We start from the raw sequence: 23,269 nt of genomic DNA, 5'->3' as shown, positions 1-23,269 counted from the left end.
AGACACCCACTGACAATAAGAGTACCAGGAAAAACAAAGGCATGAACAATATAATTTGTTTATGTTGCTGTTTATTATGCACTTGCTGCTTATTTACCTTTCTGAGAAGAGACTTCATCTCCAAAGACCAGGCTGCTGGGTAACTAGGATGGACCTTGTGAAATGTTTGCAGGATCTCATTGGCTGGTGTACTAGATTTCATCACATATGGCCTCTGAAATAAGGAAAGTAGAGAAAAAGACAGGTGAGGGGATATGGTGTTACTGACATGACAACCTGAGACTGTCACTGGGAAATCAATTGCTAAAGCTCCAGTCACAGAGGCCTCGAGACCAGCAACCACCGTCACGGGGGAAAAATGTGTATTGCCAAACTGATTGGCAAAAACCTCCTTGTGATTACTTTGGTCCCTAGCTGATTGCTGTGATCACCTGTACTTTTACAAACTGGAACCGGAGGCCATGTGCTTTCAAAGAAAAATCTGCATTTTTTTTATTAAATGCACTGGCTGCAGTGCTAAGGTTTGTGTGTCAGTCTTCAAAATTTACTACTGCTCAGCTACTAGTTAGCAAAAAATTGAGGCTGGAGAAATACAGGCTAAGTAACTGTGACCTATTTAGCACTCTCAGCATTCAACCAATGGTCAAACCCAGGGGGAAAGTTAAGATTGAATTCAATTATTACAATATTATGAGTAATATATTATAATTAAAAAGTGGCAGGAGTTTAAGAGAGAGAATGGAAGTTGAAAAGATACCTGAAAGTACATAACAGGCAAATAATTTTGTCACATCCAACAGACCAGTTTTCAACACCCAGAAACTGACTTTTGCTTTATGGATGATGTTCGAGCGCGTCAGTCAAATGAAAAACGTGTTAAAACCCAGAGGAGACAGAGGGAAGAGGTGAAAATATATTGTCTTGGTAAAGGTGATGTGCAGAGAGAGGAATAAAAGAAAGTAGGGGAGATAACTAAAGGAACTACCCAAAGACTAGAGAAGTGAAGCTATGTCATTTCTAGGTATTAATAATATGCTGAATAAGTGATGGTTGTAAAAGCAGAGGACACAGCTTTGTGGGATGATGAAGGCAGAAAGAATATGTCACTTTTTGAGGTCAGATAAAGGACAAAAAATTCAGAGAAGGTAATGGAAGGGTTAGAAAGAAGATATTACAGCCGAGTGAAGACGCAGCTCTAAGGTCAGAAAGAGGACAGAATGCTTTTTTTTATATAAAGGGGAGTGGAAAGTGATTGTTCTGGAAATATTGTGAGAACAGATTTTCCTCATGCAGAAATAATCTTACAGAAGACTCAAATATAAAGTATAAAATATAGATCCACTTATCACGGACACACTTCATATCGAGAAGAAGCGATAGAAGCACACAAGCTACAGTTGCCTGGTGGAGGCAACTGTAGCTTGCCTCCACCAGTGTGTGAATGTGAGAGTGAATGAATAGTGGTATTGTAAAGCGCTTTGGGTGCCTTGAAAAGCGCTATATAAATCCAATCCATTATTATTATTATTATATGTTGCAGCTGGTATGAAGGAAGGAAGGCAGTTTATCCTTCCAAAGGGTGTTTTCCTATACCCCCTCCTGTTCCAGTGCTCCAGATAAGAGAACAGAGTGAGTTTCTACACTGTCAAGAAGCACCTGGACTGTCCTTGAAGCCTCTACAGAGACAAACTGATGACACCAAACAGAAGACGGTCAGGTCATAGTGTTCTAAAAAAGACTCCATCATACCTGACCCTTTCAGGCCTCCTGGGAATAGTGAGACCTTACTAAAAAGAGGTGTCAAGTCCCAAAAAATCCATAACATTGACGAGATCTAATAACTTTGAACAGTTAAAGATACATAGATGTGTGAGAAGAGAAAATTTCAGTAAAAGTTCATGACAGTTTCCCATAAGTTTCAAAGACTTAGAATCCTTGTCATTGCAGAGGGAGGTTACTGTAGTTTATGTAATTCTCCTAAAATATGAGAAGAAATTATGCAGCTGCAGTTGGATTTGAGTCCGCAACAAACACACTGCTCTAATAATACTACTGGAGTAGGAGGACCGAGGAAAAAGATCATGTCCTGTGTTTGCTTCCATGACATCAGAACTAAACTCTCCAGGTGGGAAGTGCACAAGATAAATAAATATCATTTTGAAAATCAATTCCAATTATATGGCTCTCTGAATAACTCCGATTCGATTTTCTCACTCTTCTGCAGCGATTGGTCTCGCACCACGACTAAACGATTAAACATCTATCCCAGTAAGGTCAGCTTAAACATAAGATTCAATTATAACTTCATCTTCCTTTTGTTTTGTAGAGGCTGTCTAAACACCTACTAACAGGATTTTTCTAGCACTCAGCGTCCTATGCATTATTGAATGCAGCTAAGTGTGTCAGACCGCACAGAAGTAATCTGTGATGTATCTATGAAGCGCCTTGAGGCAACTTTTGTTGTGATTTGGCGCTATATAAATAAAATTGAATTGAATTGAATTGAATTGAATGTAGACATTGTGGTGTACTCCGTATGTGTCTAAATTACCTGTCCTCTTAGTAGCTCATAGGCCGTAATCCCCAGTGACCACCAGTCAACAGAGAAGGAGTAGCCAGGGTGGGACCCCTCAAAGGACTGAAAGAGCTCAGGCGCTGATGGACAAAAAAATATTGTACAACATAAATAATGCATTATAACACTTTATGACATCTTGTGTTATTAATGTTTTTTCATTCCCTTCTCTCGGGCTGTTTGGATGGGTTTATTTTAACTGTAGGATTCCTCCAGACATGAAATAGGGGGAGGCCAGGGATATTGTAGCATTTTTTTTCATCTGTACTTGAATTGTTTGATAAATAAACTTAGCACAAAAAAGATTTGGTTGATCATTTTCATTGCTGTGACAATGCTTATTGGCAATAAATCTTCTACCATTGGAAAGCCTGTTTATTTCCCCTTTTTTAGGGGTGGGGAACTCCAAGCCTCAAGGGCCGGTGTCCTGCAGGTTTTAGATATTACCCTGGGTCAATACAGCTGAATCAAATGATTAGCTCATTACCAGGCCTCTGGAGAACTTCAAGACATGTTGAGGAGGTCATTTAGCCATTTAAATCAGCTGCGTTAGATCAAGGAAATGTCTAAAACCTGCAGGACACTGGCCCTTGAGGCCTGGAATTGCCCACCCCTGCCTTAAATAATGCATTTTGTGGGTTGACCAGCAGAGTTACCACCATGAAAACCTTTTGTCCCAAATCGTTTCTGCCAATGTCAAACAGCCTATTCTGCTATGGGCTCTTGTTTTGAGCTTCTCGTTCCCCAGCTGTTTGAGGTGTCGGATCAGTGCCTGATTCACGTGATGAGTCGAGACTCTGACGTTGGATCGTAGGGTCAATGTGTTTGGAAGACACAGAGCACCTTTTGTTCCAAGACTATTCATTTTAATGCAAGAAGTCAGAGTGCTACAACAGCCTACTTGGTGGGTAAAATGGTAACAATAAAAAACAAGTCATTTTAACCTACTCAAACAGAAGTGACTTTGAAAGTAATCAGTTTATTGTAGTAGCATCTAATAATTAAGAAAATGTAATGTAAATCTTTTTTAGCCTATATACTTAAGAACATATATACTGGGAAAGGTATTTCACTCTTGCTAGGCTAACAATTCTTTGCATGGTAGCACTTTTGTACTCGATCTCAAACAGTGGTCAAGTGAGGTAACGTAAGTGTCATCATCTTAACTGTTATCATTTTGTTGTACCTGTATCTTTTTCAACACTTCCTTTTTTCTTTCTTTCTTTCTTTACTTTTTCTTTAATAATAATAATGAGTTCAGTAAATTATATACTTGGATGTATTTATTTGTTACTTTTTTTTTTTTTTTACACAATTACCAATCTTTAGGTCAATATTCTCTTGCAGATAAAATAATGATTCCTGGTCTTTTTTCTCAGAGGGTTCAGGTTAGGTAACTTAATTAAAGACTAATTTAAAACAGGCGTAGCATCTGTATCAACATACCCACAGGCGTAACATCTGTACATGTCATTTAAGTTGTCTAGTACACGGTGCCTTGGTTGCTTGTGCACAAAAGAGATTAAGTCATTTTCTGTTGAGTATTTTTTTTAGGGTTCAGTGATGGAAAGCATCAATTTCATTCTTTTTCCCAGGGGTAAAATAAATATTTTGACATGCTCTTTGAACTATATTATATCAGATTATCTCTGTAATGAATAACAGATTAAGAAAAACATCCAATTAAACAAATAAAACTGCTTTTTTTATTCTTCTGTGGAAGCGAATCATCTAGTCATCTGTGATTTTAAATAGTCAGTAGAAAAGCCTTCTGTGGCTAATCTCTTACCGTTTCGTCTGCGGATCTTTATCTATATTACACGCAGGACTGTGAGGAACTATACTCAGAAACATGCAGGCTCTCACACAAATCCCCCACCTCTCCTTTAGGTTTGCTCTGCCTTCTTGCTGAAATGGAAAAAGTGTAGCTTATCTACTAAAGGTTCTTAGAGAAGGGGAGGAAGGGTTCTTTTTTTCCCCAGAGCAGCCATGAATTATCTATTATACTGTAGAGAATTCACCTGGAGTCTGGTCGCACATTGTTCCAAGGTCATTTTCTAACCTGAATGCACAATTTTTAAGGGAAAAAGAAAACAAAAAAGCTCACAATTCACATGTCCCCTTTAAGCATGCACGCAAACACATCCAAATGCATGGTCATCATTCATACTGGCCTCAAATCCTATTCAACCTATCTGATCTCTTTGGAGCTGAATCCACATAAGTCTTATTTAAGACTCACGATAAGGACAAAACTGAAGATGTGCTGGAAACAAGTGAAAGCAAGTCCTTTATTTAATTTTATTATATGATTCTTACAGTATGCAATAAAGACTCAATAATGCACTACATATATATTTACATATATATTAACTACAAATATTTTTGGGGTTTTTTTTGGTCCCATCAAAAAATACAAATGTAGCTTTAACATCCAAAGTTCACCTTAAAATAAAGTTTTATTTATTGGATGTAGTTTTTATTAATAATTTATTAAAGTGACAGATGTAAATTCACTCAGTCAAGCTCTGTGAACTATCCATCTTTCATCTCTTTTTCATGTGTATTTAAATATTTTATGAAAGTATAATTTAAATATTTTTGAAACTAAAGAGTTTTTGTTCTTTTTAAAACTACCGCCTCAATCTCAGAGCCGACCCTGCAACAGCATTTGCACAATTCTTTTTCTAACTGAAAATTGAAGCAGCCTTTGGAACATCCAGCGGTGGAAGTCCACTTCACCGAAAGCTGAGGAAGATTTATTGTGTTGATTTCTTAAGATTAAAGGGCAGAGTTTCAAACCGTTTCAATTCCAGTAGCCTTTTCTTGTCAAAATGTCATTTTCTTACCCATGTATGGTTTGGTTCCAGCAATGGATGTTGCTTTGAGGTCGTCTTTTACAATGGCTGCGATGTTGAAGTCTGTTAGATGGACGTGCCCTAAAGAACAGAGAGATTTTGTTACCTCAAATGTCTCATTCTTGACAACTGACCTGTGTCATATTGCATTGCAATATAACACATACTGCAGGGTTTGCCATGCACACAGATACTGATATAGTGTGTTATAAAACCAAGAAGTTTAACATGTATTTTTCTATTAATTCCCATTTCTTTTGCTGCTTTTTTGCAGTCTGAAGTATTTTCAGGTACTGGTGTGTGACTTTTCTAAAGCACATGGACGAATATTTGGTTTTCTGTTATTATCAAAGGAGCTCTGTTAATGAAGTTGGATCACTGTGACAGCTGTGTAGCAGAGCTTAAACAGCAGTTGACACTCAAATGATGCTTGAGTACGAGTAAGGCTTTATTGTTTTTCTTTGTGTTTCCGCCTATTTTCCTGTGAGTATCATGGTGGTTAGCACCGTCACCTCCCAGAAAGAAGGTTCCTGATTTGAAGCTTGAGGACGGATGTGGCCGTTCTGTATGTCTGCATGTTTGTAAGTCTGCATGTTAGGGCAAGTGGTGTCCCTAATTTGGCTGTGGGTATGAATGTGAGTATTTGTGGTTGTATGTGTCTCTCTGTTAAACCTGTGGTGGACAGGCAAACTGTCCATGGTATACCACACCTCTCACCCTAGCACAGCTTGGAAAAGTCCAAGACCCCTGTATACCTAAAATAGATCAGCAGTTAGAAATTATCTCTCTATGTTTTCATCTGTTTTTGCTTTACAGGAGACAGATTTAGACAGGAAATTTAGACCGCAGGAGTGAGAAGAAAAAGACAGCTGTCCTCAAAATGCTGCATATTATAAGTGATGAAATGTGGAGAATGAATTCAGCTCAGTCTCATAGCCTGAGGAAAGAATTAGCAGAAACTTCTCGATCAACAGGGACGATGGTGGCAGCAGGGTGAACAGGCTGTGGATGACATTGTTTTGGCACTATGCAGACACCTCACTGATATTACTGTGTTAATAGCATTAATCAAAAGATGCAGAGCCTTCTAGCTTTGAGCTATGCACGAGTTTGGGGATTTAGATCCTTCTCCTGCAGAAGTTTACAATAACTTGGCGAAGGACTTTCGCTTTCTACGTTTCCTGTCTTAACTACAGTCTTTTCTGAGCTTTGTTTACAACAATGGAGAAGTGCGATGACAATGACAAGTTCTCTGTGATATAGAAAAACCCAGGAACCTCAAAGAGCTCAGCTTACCCCACTTCACATACACTACATTGCCAAGTATTCACTCGTCTGCCATCACATGCATTTGAACTTGATTGACATCTTGTTCTCAATCCATAGGGTTTAATATCAGTCATAAACTGATGATGGTGAGAAGGCCTGGCCTGCAGTCTCCACTCTGATTCATCCCAAAGGCGTTCTATCAGACTGAGATGAGGACTCTGTGCAGTCTAGTCATGTTCTCCCACACCAAACTTGCTTATCCATGTTTTTATGAACCTTGCTTTGTGCACTGGTGCACAGCCATGTTGGAACAGGAAGGGACCATCCCCAAACTGGGGTGAGCCCAACTCCTAAAAAACAACCCTACACCATAATCACCCCTCCACCAAACTTTACACTTGGCACCCTGCAGTCAAACAATTACCATTCCCCTGGCAGTTGCCAAACCCAGACTCGTCCATTAGGCTTCCAGAAGGAAAAGCATGATTTGTCACTCCAGAAAACACGTCTCCACTGCTTACACTTACACTGCTGCGTTAGACTTTTTTGCATTGCGCTTGATGTTGTAAGGCTTGGATGCAGGTGCTCAGACATGGAAACCAATTCCATGATGAGTGAGTGAGTTAATTTGAAAGCTGTATGAAGTTCGGAGGTCTTTAGTGATTGACTCTGCAGAAAGCTGGTGACCTGTGTGTCCCTCAGCATCCGCTGACTTTCTCCATGATTTTATGTGGCCTAACACTTCGTGGCTGAGTTGCTGTTGCTCTCACTCCCTTTGCTATAATACCGCTAACCGCTGACTGTGGAATATTTAGCAGCAAGGAAATTTCACGACTGGACTTGTTGCACAGGTGGCATCATGTCACGGTACCATGCTACAATTCACTGAGCTCCTGAGAGCGACCCATTCTTTCACAAATATTTGTAGAAGCCGTCTGCATGCCTCAGTAGTTGATCTTATACACCCGTGGCCATGAAAGTGGTTGGAACTGCTGAATTTAATGATTGGGATGAATAAGTGAATACACTTGGCAATGTAGTATACATTGATTTAACAGTGGAGTGTGTATTTGTATTTGTATGAGTACCTTTTTTTTCTCAAATCACCAATCAACTCCCTATTGTTGATCTTGTTAAGCGGCAGGATTTTAATGAATTGCTTTGAATACCTCATAAGAGGTGCGTCACAACAGTTGGGCATCCATGGAATACTTGCCAGTTACAGTGGATGGATTTAATAAAGTAGCGGCTCTTGACTCGTGGGGTGCATTATGAGTTAAGCTTAAGTGGATCCCTGGGTGATTCTTTTTATTTTAAAGTACCATTCCCACTGTCCCTGCTTGTGAGTGTTTAAGTGGCCACTGAACAATGGTTCAGCAGGAGGCCTGGTGGCTTAGTTATCTAATGTGTTTTATGGGATTACCACGACAACTGTCAAGCTTTGCTTAGGCCATATCCTGCTGCTGCATAGCTCTTCTATTTTTAGTATGGCTTTCATTACCAATACCTCACAACATGCACCCAAATCAATTTCTTGGATCCATTTTTGTAGCCACAGTTATATGTATTAACACTTACTGCAGGGCCATACAGCATAAAGTCTGAATTTTTCCCAAAAAGTGACATCATCCAGCAAATTGTGCACTACATGTGAGATGTAAGCAACCAGAGATTTCTTCATTAATACACTTTTAACCAATGACTCTTTTCAGTTGCAATGCCCATCTGAGGACTGAAAGAAAACGACCCCTACAGTTTATTCTTAAGTGTTATTTAAACAGCATAACACAGTGCATCTCTCTTTTTTCCTAATAAAACTGTCTAGAGCCTCAACTAAATCAGCACTGGTGCCTCGTTTCAGTCTTTTTTATATTAATATTATTACACTGAAAGCATTTGAGCCAAAAAGGATTTTGTTCTGCATCAGAAATATTTGGAATTAATGTGTTAATATTCATAATCTTTTTGATCTGTGAGCTGTTGTTGAGGTAATGCCAAAACAAAGACCATGGATTGAAGTCTGCTGAAATAAGCTTTTCTCAGTCAGTATCTCGCTAGTGTAATAATCTTTGTTTGTGACATTGGTGTCGGGTTGTCTCACCGCAGTGTGTGTAAACTCTGCAATCAGGTGCCACCTTTTCCACCTTTCAAATCCCCGTGTGCCGAAACGCTGTTGTGCAATCTGATTTATGCCACATAATACCACAATGAACAAGAAGCACTTGAGCTGTCAAATCATAATGGTGAAATAATGAAAAAATAAAGCATATCTAATTGTTTTAATGAAGACATGCTTTGCCTTCACTCAACACATGTAGAGACTGTTAAAGTAACCTCAAGCATACTAATCATTAATGTTCCTCATTAAGGTAAAAGCCAGTATTCCAGAACACCAATTTCAATTTCAAGTGATAGTTTTTCATGCTGTGAAAATTGCTAGTTGACACACACATGGAAGTCATTACTATTTTAGCTTGCAGGTGTGTGTTAGCTTGAAAGCTCCCTGCTTTCTCTAAAACAGAACGATCGCATGCTACCTTTTATGAGTCAGATGTGAGCTGACGTGCCATACGTATGCAGATGCAATTATCAGTGTTTGTTAAGTCGTGGAGAAGAGACCCGTGGTTTCAATCACAATATTCTTTTAATGTGCTGTGTGTTCGTTTTCGTAGGAAAGGTGCATATAATCTCACAGAGGATAAAATAGACCTGGCCCTCCTGGAGCTTCACTCAGCATCCTAAGCGCTATGCTGTTTAACAAAGCAACGTCACATGTGCACGAGTAAATTGTTTTTCTCTATATGAAGCAGCTCCCAGAGGGATACAGGAGCACAGGTCAATTCCAGCTTTCAAAATGCAGAAGCAAACAGCTTGCTACCCCCCTCTGACACCTCATGCTGTTTTAGACTTCAGTGAAGAGGTAAACTAAAGGTCTATGCAGGGGAAAAAAACAAGAGTGTGGGCAGAATGCATGACGAGGAGAGAAGTGCTTAGTGAGTTTTAAAGGACACACACACATACAGGCAGGAACCACAAGTGAACGTCTGTTGTCCTGTGGAAATTAGGCAGGAGCTGTCAATGCTGCCTCCCCCCCCTCCCTCAAATGCTCTTTCTCTCTGCTTTTCGCTTTTATCTCTGTTCTTTCCTTATGCATCTCTGTCTGTCTGTTGCATTTTTTCTCCTTTGATAAATCTTTTCAGAAATGTGTGTTCATCACTTTCCTCCTTTGTGTCGTATCCTCGCCTCACGCTCTTTCTCTGTCTTTCTTTGTCTGCCTGTTGTGACAGCAGGGCTGCCATCCCACATATCCCTTTGGCTCTCTTGAGCAGCTGCCCCATGCCCTCTGATATCTAAGGAGTTTAGGGGTGTGCGTCTGTGCATGTGTGCACTACACTGCAGTATATGAACAAAACGGACACTTTGATGTGAGGCGGCTTTTTAAAACAAAGGAAATAATTCTCCAGTCTAGTTAGTGAATTAGTTATGCACTGATTTAAATATCAGCAGTGCACTGCTAGACAGCCTTTGCTATAATAACCAACAAAAACACCTTAAAAGTCGTGTCCCTGTTAAGTTAGATTTAAAACCTACTGCAGAGCAATTGATGCATTTGCATCAATTGTAACACGGTGAAACAGAGAAAACAGGAATATGACAAACAAACTAGCATGACCTTAAAAGACAAGTGCAAATAAATATGATATAATAATAAAAATATAATTAATGCATAAATAAGATCGTTTTTTGTTAATAATGCCATGTTTTTACTTGTGTACGAGTGGTACCTGTAGCCCGTTCAGGTTGCACAGATAGTCCAAATCTTTCAAAATTGCACACCCATCACATTCTTCACAAGAAGGTTTGTTGTGTCTCTAAGGACAGTTTAAAAAGTGGTGAAGATATAAAGATGGGTGCTTTCAAACATAGAGAGCTGGACAGGGCCACAAAAGGCCATCGTGTGATCGTGGCTCGAGAGTTGGCAGTTTGTCTTGTAATTGGAAGGTTGCCGGTTCGAGTCTTGGCTCCGACAGTCTCGGTCATTGTGTTCTTGGGCAAGACACTTCACCCGTTGCCTGCTGGTGGTAGTCAGAGGGCCCGGTGGCGCCAATGTCCGGCAGCCTCGCCTCCGTCAGTGTGCCCCAGGGCGGCTGTGGTAGCTTGCCATCACCTGTGTGTGAATGGGTTGATGACTGAATGTGTAAAGTGCTTTGGGGTCCTTAGGGACTAGTAAAGCGCTATACAAATACAGGCCATTTACCATCAACCCAGCAGCAGGATCAGAATCTGCTTTTTTGTACGAGGAACAGGAGGAGCACTACCAGAGCCCAACAAACTGGCCTCCAGCAGGTTAATTATCTGACCAAGATGAAAAAATCCACTAAGGTGGCACCAGAGCCCGATATCCTTTAGTAGGACCTGTTCTCACAATCCACAACTATGCAACCCATTTGTCAAGAATATACCTCACAAAAACATCCACGATGCTGCATTTGAAATGTTGTCTCCGGACTCTTTCGCAGCTATCTACTTATGCTTCTAGATTAAATCCCTGAACTTTAAGCGACTGTGTGTCATAGTGTCATGACTGAGTCTTCCCTCGTATAACAAAATTTGGAATTCAAGCCTATTTTTGCCGTGCTTACATAAGAACAATTCCCATTCTTTTCTTCACAGTGAAGAATACAGAATAATAAAACATCGTCTACTTACTGAATCGAGAGCTGACACTAAAACCCGTTATGAAACTCTATCGATAATTCCATCCTTCTGACACACACACAAGAATTCTAAGTTTCTCTTTTCGCACATGGAGAAGACATGATGAATATAACCTTGTTTTCCACTCCCCGTTACATCGCTCCATTTTATTTCATCCCATGGTTCAGAGAGAAAGAAAAAAAGCTTCGCTTAAATGTCACACAGCTTCAGCCAACTCAAACTGACAGTTTGGACAAAACATAAGATTTCACTTGTGCAGGCCTTCTCTGGTAAGAGGCCTTTTCCCGCTTTGTGCTGCTTTGTGTTGCAAGACCTATCTAGTCAGTAAATGTGAAAGCTGTCTCTGTGCATTGCAGCTACTTTGATCTGTGCAATTGTGCAACCCAGAGGTTAGAGGTTGGGTGAAATTCTTAGTTAGATGCAGTTGAAGTGTTGAATTTTTAACGGTGAGTCTTTTTGATGGAAATTTCATTCACTGACACTGAAATTAATTAATTAATAAAAAAATATAAAGAAACAGGGCATCTTACCATGTTCATCTAGTAGTATGTTGTCAGGTTTGATGTCTCTGAAAAGGGACACAGAGAATACAGTAAAATTAATCTTCGGATATCACAAATCGGAATCAGATTTGTGTTTGTAAATCACAAAGTGATTGTGCAGATATGCAGCACAATTTGTAGAAGAAGCATGATTGGGATTTGCAAACCCCAAAATAAACAAAATGATTTAAAAAAAAAACAGTGTTTCTTAAATAAACAGTGGATCAAAGTACTGATTACTTGTTGAACAGACACCTTAGAAAATGACTATGATGCTCGAGATCCAATCAGGAGAATGAAAGCTTACAAGTTTCAAATGCATCAAAATCACAATTATAAGAACGCTTTCACATTCACATTAAACATTTTATCCAACTAAGGCTATAACTTTGAAGCTGTTGTCATTTTAGTGCAATCAGGGGAATTGTGTGATAACGTCTTCTTTAAAGTAGTAATCTGTGAAATCTGAAACGTTGGTGTGTTGCGTCATCCACTGTGATAAGCGCACAAGGCTCTGGTGTGCATAGCAATTCCCGCAGTTCACCTGTGAATAAAACAGCGTGGGTGGTACTCTGATGTCTTATTTGCTGCTGGTGACGTTTGAGTTTCTGTAGGTGGCACTGTCATCTCTGCCAAGGAGCTGAGATTACTCATATTAATTACTTAATTCTTCTCTTCTTTATCCTAAAAAGGCCTTATATCTGCTTAAAAAAGGAGGTGAATGTACAGCTGACTGGCATGCAGTTCTTTTGAATCATTTCACTTAAGCAAAAAACAATATTTAATAAGGAAACTTTAAAATGGTGATCTCTTACATTCGCTGTGTGATGAACACAAATGAATCTTAACCATTTATGAGAGAACGGGGGCGTCAGGTTAAACTGTGGGAGCAGAAACCTGAAACCTGAGAAGAGTGGCAGGTGTGGGCCGAGACCCTTTCAAAAGTCACAGCTTCTCCGCACCATGTCCTTGTTTTTCTCCTATTTTCTACCACGTTTTTTTTTTTTTTTTTTTTTTTTTTGGGGGGGGGGGGGGGGGGGCGACATTTTTATATGTTTTTTAACCCAACGTGCACTTACTAGGCACTTTATAGCTGATTAGTACTGGACTATGGAGTTGCTGCAAATTTGCCATCCATGAGGCAAACCTCCCATCCAAGATGGCATACTGAACTGAGATCTGATCACGAGACTCCTCACCGTTTTTCCAATCACCTATTGTCCAATTCTGGTGATCCTATGTGAACTGTGGCCTCAGAATTATTTTCTTAGTTGACAGGAGTGACGCTCAGTGTGCTCTTGTCCAACTGCTACAAGGTTTGACCTGTGTGCTCACAGATTCTTCATACCTTGGTTTAACAAGTGGCTATTTGAGCCTTCCTGTTAGCTTGAAGCAGTCTAGCCAATCTCCTCTGACTTCTGGAATCAACAAGGCATTTTCAGTCAGAGAACTGTGGCTCGCTGGATATTTTCTCTTTTTCAGATATTCTCTGTACACACTATAGAAGGTTGTGTGGGAAAACACCAACCTGTCTAATACAAACAAACATGCCGTGTTCAAAGTCACTTAAATCACCTTTCTTCCCGATTCTGAAGCCCGCTTTGAACCTCAGCAGGTCGTCTTAAACATTTCTATATGCCCAGATAAACTTAATTGCTGCCAAGCGATGAGACATTTGTGTTAATAAGCAGCTTAACAAGTGTAATCAACAGTGGCTGGTGGATGTTTATCATCAAGAAGCACCACAGTAACACCTCACTGTCCTGCTGAAGCAATGTATGTTTGTGGAATTAGATCTAAATTGTAATTTAAATATAAATAGCCCTATTCTACTCTTATGAGGTATTCAAAGCATTTAAAAGATTATTTAATGAGCAAAAAATAAAATAAAGCACATAAAAAGAAAGAAAGAATCTGCTTCCAGTGAAAGTTTCAATTTCGTTACATTTTATTTATCTTATTATTTTATTTTTTAACTGGAAAAAAATATTCATTTATCACACAGATTATTTTTGCTAGGAGATTTTGTTCCTATTTTTAGTTTTATGTTTTTAATATAGTGTGTTCTTTTCTCCTCTTCATTGAAAACAAGAGGACTCAGTACCGGTAACGTGTACTAAAAAAAAAAAGAATCCATAGAACTACAGGAAGTTAACTGTCAGGGTGAAAATTAATTTGAACAGAGAAACACTGACTGCTGATTCCCAAACTGTTATAGTGACAAAAGCATCTGCAACAATACCAAGATCCCTGATGACAATCAGCAACTTCAAAGAACAGTTCAGTGTCCAATGATTTTGTCACGGCTGGGGGAGGGAGCCGTGTGGTGTGGAGGAAAAGGAGGACCCAAAATGCAGCAAACTGATGATACGAATGACGTTTTATTTACAGGGTGGTAGTGGCAAAAACAGGCAATGAAGCACGAGTAATTACAAACGGAAACCTAAACTGGGAGAAACTAAAGAGCAAACCTGAAATCTTACAAAACGGAGAGCGGAGCAGAGAGACGCAGACCAAGGACCAGGATACCAAGAAACACAGACGAGCCGACAACGAACACAGACCGACACCCACTATATATACACACACACACAAGGTAATCGGGTAATCGCACACAGGAGGGAAGAACAGCTGATCTGAATACACATGATGACTGGAGGACACAAGCTGAACACAATGACAACAGACACAGACTTTCAGAACAAAACAGGAAATCTAGAACCCGAACCGGACACAAGGGGGGAGGACACAGAATAACTAGAACAGAGGGAAATAATCACAAAACACAAAACGCTGGGTCAACGACCCAGGACCATGACAGATTTCCCTCCTGGCCATTTTTAAAGTTCAAAGCATCGTTATTCTCCAGTTTTCCTTGTTTTCATTTATCTGTATTTGACACCGTCATCTGTCTTTTCCATACCATGACTCTGTCTGCTCCACTGGGACTACTCCTAATATCCTATGTGCTTACACACTTCTTTGCATTTCACCTTTTCACCTTGGTGCCTTCTAGCAAACACACTGAAACCTAAAACTCTTCAGGCACACACAAAAGCACAAACTTAAAAGTGGCGCACAGTGTCATATTCTGCTAATTACCATCCTCCCTGTGTGAGACTGATGTGCCGGTGTGGCTGCAGACTGGATTCAAAGACTGGAAGGGTACATTGTGTTCTCAACTTCACTCTGTTCTCTTGTCTCTGGAACATATCACCACTGCTCTAAAATGCTTTGAACTGGAGCAATGATATTCAATATTCAGAGCCCTCCTCAAATGTTCCACTGTTGCTTGATGATCTAGCAGCATTCGTTCTGACATCAACTTTACTGAATGAAGACATCTAAGAGGAGCATATTGTGTTTGCATTAAATCGGATCATGATAACACAATCAATTGACCTGAGTGTTTTTCATGTAAAAATGTGATCTGTAATCAGGCTATGGGTTTATTTCATAATGTGAGACAGAAACAGTATAGTAGTAGTCCATGCTAAATGAAGTTTTATCAGTGTTTGAATAATACCTTACACATATTGGGTTGCGCATCCTCACTTTTAGTGGGTGTCTCATAGGGATGGGTATTGATAAGATTTTCACGATTCCGATTCCATTTTCGATTCTGTTTAACGATTCGATTCTTTATCTATTCTCTTATCGATTCTTTTAAAAAAAGGAGAACACTAAGGTCGATTAGCTTAGAACTTTGTTTTATATCTTCTCTTTGAACAAGATAGAAATTTAGGAGTAACATGGCCTTACAAACCCAACAGTGAGATCTTAAGAGATCCACAGCCTACAGCTCTTCAATGGGGTGTCACCGGGTCCCCAGGAAAAAAAATTGTAAATGTAAAATAATAAAATAAATATTCTTCTGTAGCAATAACAAAGCATAACATAAATTATTCTGTAGCAATTACACAAGAATATCCAGTAATGTCCCTGCCTACAATTAAACACATTCACTTACCTAAAATTGGGGGCATCTGCTGTGGCAAATGGGTCAAGCCTTTTACCACAAACTTAGTCACTGCTCGGTGACATTCGTCTATCCTGGCCTGAAAGGAGACGCTACCGGTAGACTGCAGCGAGAACTGCCAGCATCTGAGCCAGACTGGCAGGTTTTGTAATAAGGCAGATCGCGCTAACATAATATGCACTGTTAGTTGATGATTTACCTGCCGCATTAACGGGAGAGGACGTGCAAACGTTACCGCTGCTGCTGCGTTGAGATTCACGAGTCCGGAGTGGAATTAAAAACATGACATTCATTTAAGGTCATCACGTGTTTTGTGAACAAATGCTTTTGCATATTCGTAGTGTTTCCTCCCTTAAATTAAGTATCTACTATGCAAGTATTGCAAGTTGCCCTGTTGTCATCCGTTCTCGTAAACTTTTGAGCGTTTGAGCCGCTTACGCGCCGTGTTTCCTGCCAGGTAAATGACGCTCCGCAACGTGGTGACGTCATTCGGGGCAACTGGAATCGATAAGGGAATCGTTTGCAAAAATGGCAAACGATTCCAAGGAATTGAAACAGTGGGAATCGGTTCTCAACAAGAACCGGTTTTCGATACCCATCCCTAGTGTCTCATCTAATTATGTCTTTTGCATATAGGAGCACAGCAGGACTTAGCATATCAAAGGCCACACTGACCTGGGCTCTCTGTGTGGCTTTGTGTGCATTTGTGTCTGTGTGTGTTGAACACTCTTGGAGACAAGGAGAACCTGTAGCATTAGACTTGGCTCTCTGGCAGATCGAGTGGCACAGGCCCAGGCGGGGGTAAGAAAGGTCGACCGTGTAACCCTTAATTAGCTGACATTTGCCTCAAAGGCTGGCACTGAGGGGGAGAGGAGGGGCATGTGTCGCCGCTAAAAAAGCACACTGCAAGTGAGAACAAGGGAGCATCTTTTACTGCTAAAGTCCAAGCTGTCATTGTGATGCCACAGGAAGCAGCAGGGGCCGACACACCTGGTTTAAGAGATAAAGCAAAGCGGCAAGTCTCATTAGGAGTTGGTGCATGGTAAAAGCCGAGCTGCTGAGATAGAGGTGATGACCATGATGACCACGAATGACTTTGTCTTTTGGCAGTCGACATAAATGAGCAAGCAAACAGCAAGTTTTGACTTGAAAATATTCCCATTGTATTTTCAAAAACTCACATGATCCATAGAATCCACCCATCCATCCAGCTACAGTTGCAATTACAGGGATTTCTGCTGATTACTTAAAACTCTTCAACTCACCTTCAAGTCACAGTTTTAGACAAGCTAAAGGGAACTAAGCTAATAACATAACATATTCTTGTTTAAAATATAACAAAAGAATGAATTGTCCCACACACTGGTTGGGCTGAACCCTTTATAAAAGTGCTTTTGCAAAAGAAGTGCCAATATTTTTATAAACCTAGGGATTAAAAAAACCCATTGACCAATTCTAATGTGCATTCAGTTGAAAGACCCATGAATTAAATGCTAGTTTTCTTTCACAGCAGCTGACATAAATTCAATCACACATAATCAAAAGGAGGTCAGACGGCTCTGCACTAATGTTGTCTAGGGGAAAAAGCAGTGTTAGTATTCACAGTTTTTTTTTTCCTTGACTCAGCACTAAATCAGAGAATGTTTACTCTGCCGTTTACCTTGTTTTTATGACCACATAATCACAGTTGGAGTAGTGGAAGCCCATTGAGTATTCTTGGGATTTTGAAAAATAATTCCCATTATTTTGTTTCCAGTGATCTGGATGTGAGGTATCTGGTCACTATGGCCTAAAATCCAATTTCATTGCAGAGGACATGAGGCATCTCACCCGGTCATTTCAGCTAGCTGTTTGTCAGGTGTGCATTAGCCAGGATAACTGCAATGCAGCACCTATTAGTGCTAAAAAACACATGTGTCTGTTTTAGCCTTAGCCACACCAGGACTGTGTGACGACTGGACTGCTTGGTTAAGTTACACCTTAATCCACAGCAAAAGGGATGAAAGAGCTATAGTTGTTTCCTTTCCTTTCTATAATGGAAATTGCAGGGGGGGAAAAAACTAATATATTTCGTTCTTGCACTGACAACCACTAAACTGTGAGATAAAAACTTGTAATCATCAGCCATTGTTTGTCACTGCTGGAGTACTGCAGAATTGTTGCTTATATGAACAAGATGTTTTTTAAATAAATTCTCTCAGCCAAAGTAAAAAGTAAAGCATGTATCATGACAGTTTACATATAGTTTGACAGCTGTGACGCTCTGCACAGAGATATTAAGTTTATATCTAAAGTCCTGTATACAAATTTAAATATAGGGGATAAAAGTGCTAAATTTGAAGAAATAGTTTGAGGTCTAATAGCCACACTAAAAGAGTGTTTAAGTCATAAAAGCTAAAAAAAAAATGAGGCATGCAATTAAAGAGCTAGAGTATTAAATCTGGAGAAACAGCAGGAACAGTGGCGATTTAAGAAAACACAGAATGCATAGATCATTGATATTCTGTATGGATAAACAGAGAAAATGAAGCAAAGGACGAATGAGAGTGTGGTATGAATAAGAAATAGGAAGAAATATAGGAAGCTAGGGGAAAATGAAGTAAGAAAGGAACAAAGAGCAAATTAAACAAGTAGGATTAAAGGGATAAAGTGTGAAACAGAAAAAGTGACCAAAATTTTGGGCTCCTTTGAGTGAGGAATTTGATGAAGGGCCAGGGAAAGCTGATCCCCTTAGCTTTTCTCTCAGTTGACTGACCCTACAAGCTATTAGCAGGATCTAATGGCCTCATTACAGCATGCTATGAGAGGCATAGGAGTAACTGAGCCCTGTACCCGGTCATACGACACCACGCTGATACTCGACCAGGCCAACACACCTGAGAACAGAGGCTTGTGCGCACACTCACACCCACACACAGGTCAGACCATTAAAAAAGCACATGTAATAATACACATGCCGAAACCAACAAGACAGAAGCACACCTGCTTACATGTGAACTGTGAAGCAGTAAGGGCTCCTGGGGGGATTTTAGGGGAAGAAAGCCAGACTTGTTCTGACATGTTGCGGTAAAAGTGGCAAACAATCTGCCACATGCGATGACAAAAACACTAAGCAGTCGGTCTAAAATTAGCCCACACGCACATCCTGTGACTATGACTTCATTGTTGTATTTATTGTATTGTTAATTTGCAGGAAGATCTAAAGAATGAAGCCAAATCAAACATTTAAAGCCACATAGCAAATACATTATTACAATTTAACTTGACCATTATCTTCTTGATTATTTAACAGTCGGTTAGTCCATTTAACGTGAAATAATGAAAATCACTATTTTAAGGGGCAAAACCTTAAAATCACTACACACCCAGCCCTGGCATCATGACTTTTCCTTTTAGTTTTTTGTTAAACTTTGAACAAAATGCAAAATTTGTTGCTATGAAACCTTTAAATCTTGCTGTTTTCCACGTTAAAAAGAAAGCGATTCATAGCTTCTACAGTGAAATTGGCGGTACTAGTTTTCTGCTGGCAGTTTAATAACAGGCTCTTTCATGGCTCGGCCGCTTTAGTAGCTTCTCCCCTCTGGAATAAAAGCGGGGAGCTGTATGAGCTCGTGCCGCTCCCCCTCTGTCACAAAGGAGAGTGGAGGAGCTCTGGAAGCCCCAGAAAGCCCTCAGCTCAGCTACATCCCACACTCTCCCAACAAGCAATACACACATGAACACAGATATGCACAGTTTGTGTGCAGAAATATGCACGCGACCACAGATTCACACAGTGTCAGAATCCCTCAGTTCTCAGCACCCACGCCCACCAGCAACTGAAGAGCGAGTCAGACAGCCGCTGCCTTTGAACGTGAATTGAAAGCCCAACTTGATCCACAGAGACTAACTGCTCCAATCCAACAAACTGCTGCATCTCTCATCCACCCTTTCGTCTTCATGTTAACGGCAAGCAGCTCTGACAAGTGCGAGAAAGAGACAGGTGTGCGTGTGTGTGTGTGTCTGTGCTCTAGTTTATCCACATGTGTAAACAATATTTGGCGTGCACCAACAGTTGAGAAGAGAGACGTTCATTCTTTATTCAACAATAACTGCCGACTGTTACCCGGTTAACAAAGTTGGCCATGACGAGTTCCCGGACTCTGGGAGAGCGGCGAGCAGACACGAGAAGCAGCCAGTCAGCGCTAAAAACTCACATCACAATTACTGGTGATGAATAATTCACAGAGTCAGAAACATTCAGAGATTGTTGCAAAAGAAAAATAATGTCATCTTTTTCTCTCTCTCTGCCCTTTTTCTTTGTCTTTCATCACCTTCTTCTTGTCTCTCAGTCTGCCTCAGATTTCCTGAATGTGCTGCTTTCTCCTTCCTCCTTCTATTTTTTTTTTAATTCTACAGAACACTTGTGAATTAAATACACAAACAGCCAATTAGTGATCTTTTTGGAACAGACTTGCTTGTAAACAGTCTATCGTGTTCACAGCACAAACCTCCTCCCATCCTTTAATCTGTTACTGTGAGCTGAGGCTGAGCTGAAGGAGATTTTCGAAAAAGATAACGCTCAATTCACCGTTTTTTTTTTTTTTGTTGTTATTGTTTTTGGGTTGTTGTTTTTTTTTTTTGGTGGAAATCAGGAAAGCTAGTACCAGCTGGCACTTTAATCTCCATTTATGAAATATGAGCATATAATTTCCCTCTCCCTCTCTTCCCTCCCTCCTGTTTTTTTTTCTTTTTCTTCATCTGCTGGGAAATAAAACATTAACACGCTCCATGAATAAAGGATACTTCACTTGAAGACCTGACAAATGCTCCCCATCTCAAACAGCTGATGGAGAGTAAGAGTAATGACTTTGTCTGCAACCATGCATACAATTTACTATGTTTTATCCTTTTTTTAGAGCACAAGAAGACCCACTTCCTTTCACCTTCACTTAAGCAGATAGGTGAATTAAGATCATATTCCCTTTCGGCAGCTTAGCAAAAGGTCTCTTGAGGAGAAGAGGGCGGAAAGAGCAAATAAATTATTTGAAGCACAGCTATGTTTGTGCCACTCCCTCTGAGAAAGAAAGAGACCATCCACAAGAAGAAACAAAGAACGAGGATGTACAAGAGTAGAGCATGGATAAGAAATACAGTAGGAAGTTGGAAGAGGAAATGGCACAAGAGGTGAAAAAAGGCAGCAATAATGAAAGAGATTATGAGGGAAAGGTAGAGTGTACTGCATGTGTGTATACATGTGAGAGAGAGGCTCAAAGAGGAGATGAGGGGAAGAGATCAGAGCTTGCAAAGGCAGAGCCTCTTTAGCTGAAATAGGGTTGCTGCTGCAACAGCTGGGTCTCAGTATGCTTCAGTTCATTTAATAAGAAATAGTAATGTCAATAAATAGACTGGTTAGTTTCCACACAGAGGCAACAGCAAACAATGGGATCTGTCAGTTTTTTCAGCATCTTTTGACTCTTTTGACTTAGTTTTTAGGTCCAGAAGATGTTTCATGTCACTTGGTCTGATAGTTACTTATGCTTATGCTCATACTGAGGCTGTTTCTGAGGCTGCTGGCTGGTGGCTGACTCTAAGTTCTGGATAGTTTTAGCCACTTAACCTTTGTTGGCTTCTTTCAAATGTTTGTGTTCAGCTGAATGAAAGCAATTTAAGTATTTGATTAAGTTTGTTCTTACAATCTCGTTTGTGGTGTTCATCTTAACTCAGAGGGAAGAGCTTTCACGCTAACAACATAGCATGTGGCTACAAGTGTGTGTGTTTGTGTCTACTTAACGGCAGTACTGTGTGGATGTTGTGCATGCATGAAAGCGATCAGCTAGCAACTGGTTATACATGAGGCTAACCAGCGGGTCAGGGCCAAGAATGCTTAAAAATCTGCCAATATCAATTCCTGTCTGGTTGATCATTGCATCTCTAGTTTAGTTTGAAGCTTTTTAAAATACTTTTTGGACAAGAACAAAGGTCTATCCCACAGGAAACAATACAACATAATAACAATGTAAGACCAATTTAATATTTGTCAAGGCCTTTTAATAAGAAATTGTTTATATTAAAGCAATTAGACTTTGTATTACTGGTTACTTTGTATTATTAGTCTTAGAGCACTGTATTGTTAACTTTAAAGTTATCTATATGAATGACAGAAATCATCTGTATATTAATGGTCCTTACAGCTTTACCAGGCATATCCATGAAAGCATCAGATGGAGCCAAGGTACATACCTGTATGAATTTTTCCATACATGCATTGCAGGATGTAATGTACGTGCAGATTTCTTGTTGTAATGTCAGCATTGATTATATTTAAGTATAGCCACACTTTTGAAAATTTAGTTGTTTCCACCATTTTCACTAAGCACAATCCTCCAGCGTGCTGCACAGCAAGTGAGAGATGCTCCTTCCCCTTGCACAGATTGTCTGAAAGAAAGGTGCTCCTCCCGGATTAGAAGGAGCAAAAATGTTTCATGTCATAAAATGTTAATCTTATTGCAAGTTAAAAAGTGACTTGGTCAAACGAAATGTACCAATATTGTAGTTTGGATCTTTCTCCAAAACAATTAGAATCCCCCCAGCACTCTAGTGCACTGTAGCTATCATGAGGACACAATGGGCAACTGAAGTGGCTGATGAAAAAAAATGTGGTGGTGACCAACTGACTACAGCCCAAAAATCACTCAAATATACCCCTTTAACTGAGTCCATGAACCTCTGCTGCCATCCTGGCCAATTGGCATAGCAGCAAACGCATGCTGGCCTGAATACAAACCCTCCTGTTCATCCTTTAATAAACCACGCATTGTCAAAGCCACTGTCCAGCACCTCGTTGCCATTGTGGTGAGCAGCAAACTCAAAATGCAGCTAGCTGGTACCCTGGTGGGGTTCTGGCTCAAGCTTAGCTAATAAATCATCACATTCTATATCAGTCTGGCTGCCATTAGGCAATCTGATCAAAAGCTCCACGCCTATCTGATGATGCAAGTATATGCAATTTAGACTTTTGCCTTGAAATGAGGAGATGTGATTAGGTGTGACAGACAGAGTTTTGTAGTAAGCTTAATAGAAAAGTGAACAGTGTCCTTGTGAAGCTTCAACATTCGGATGCTGTAAGATGATGGAAATGGAAAAGAGAACATCAACTACAGTTGCTTAAGATGAATGTACTGCACTACCAGTCTCACTCAGTCAGAGTTCGTCACATTGCTATCTCTCAGTACATTAAAAAAGCAGTGCAGATAGCAAATGAAGACAACTTTAATAAAAGAATCCATAATTGCATGCACTGCAGCAGCAATCAGTGCTATAGCATATTATTAAAGTTCTACCATAT

General features: G+C 40.0%; 1 protein-coding gene across 1 annotated transcript in view; it reads right to left on the bottom strand.

Moving 5' to 3' along the window:
- stk32a (serine/threonine kinase 32A) overlaps positions 1–23,269 on the bottom strand; it is a 69,201-nt gene that overhangs the window by 15,727 nt on the left and 30,205 nt on the right. Inside the window, exons 6-9 of the mRNA XM_086309234.1 lie at positions 11,952–11,989; positions 5,425–5,514; positions 2,552–2,655; positions 98–214 (exon numbers count right to left, since the gene is read on the bottom strand). Coding sequence (XP_086165360.1) covers positions 98–214; positions 2,552–2,655; positions 5,425–5,514; positions 11,952–11,989 — 349 coding nt within the window. The remainder of the gene's footprint in view (positions 1–97; positions 215–2,551; positions 2,656–5,424; positions 5,515–11,951; positions 11,990–23,269) is intronic.

Source organism: Aulonocara sp. 'chitande type north' Nkhata Bay, linkage group LG10 (genome assembly GCF_057382095.1).
Source record: "Aulonocara sp. 'chitande type north' Nkhata Bay isolate Kocher_YH1m ecotype deep benthic linkage group LG10, A_spYH_male_GT1.1, whole genome shotgun sequence".
NCBI lineage: Eukaryota > Metazoa > Chordata > Actinopteri > Cichliformes > Cichlidae > Aulonocara > Aulonocara sp. 'chitande type north' Nkhata Bay.
Note: the sequence above shows the minus strand (reverse complement) of the source record. Positions and strands in the feature narration are given on the sequence as shown.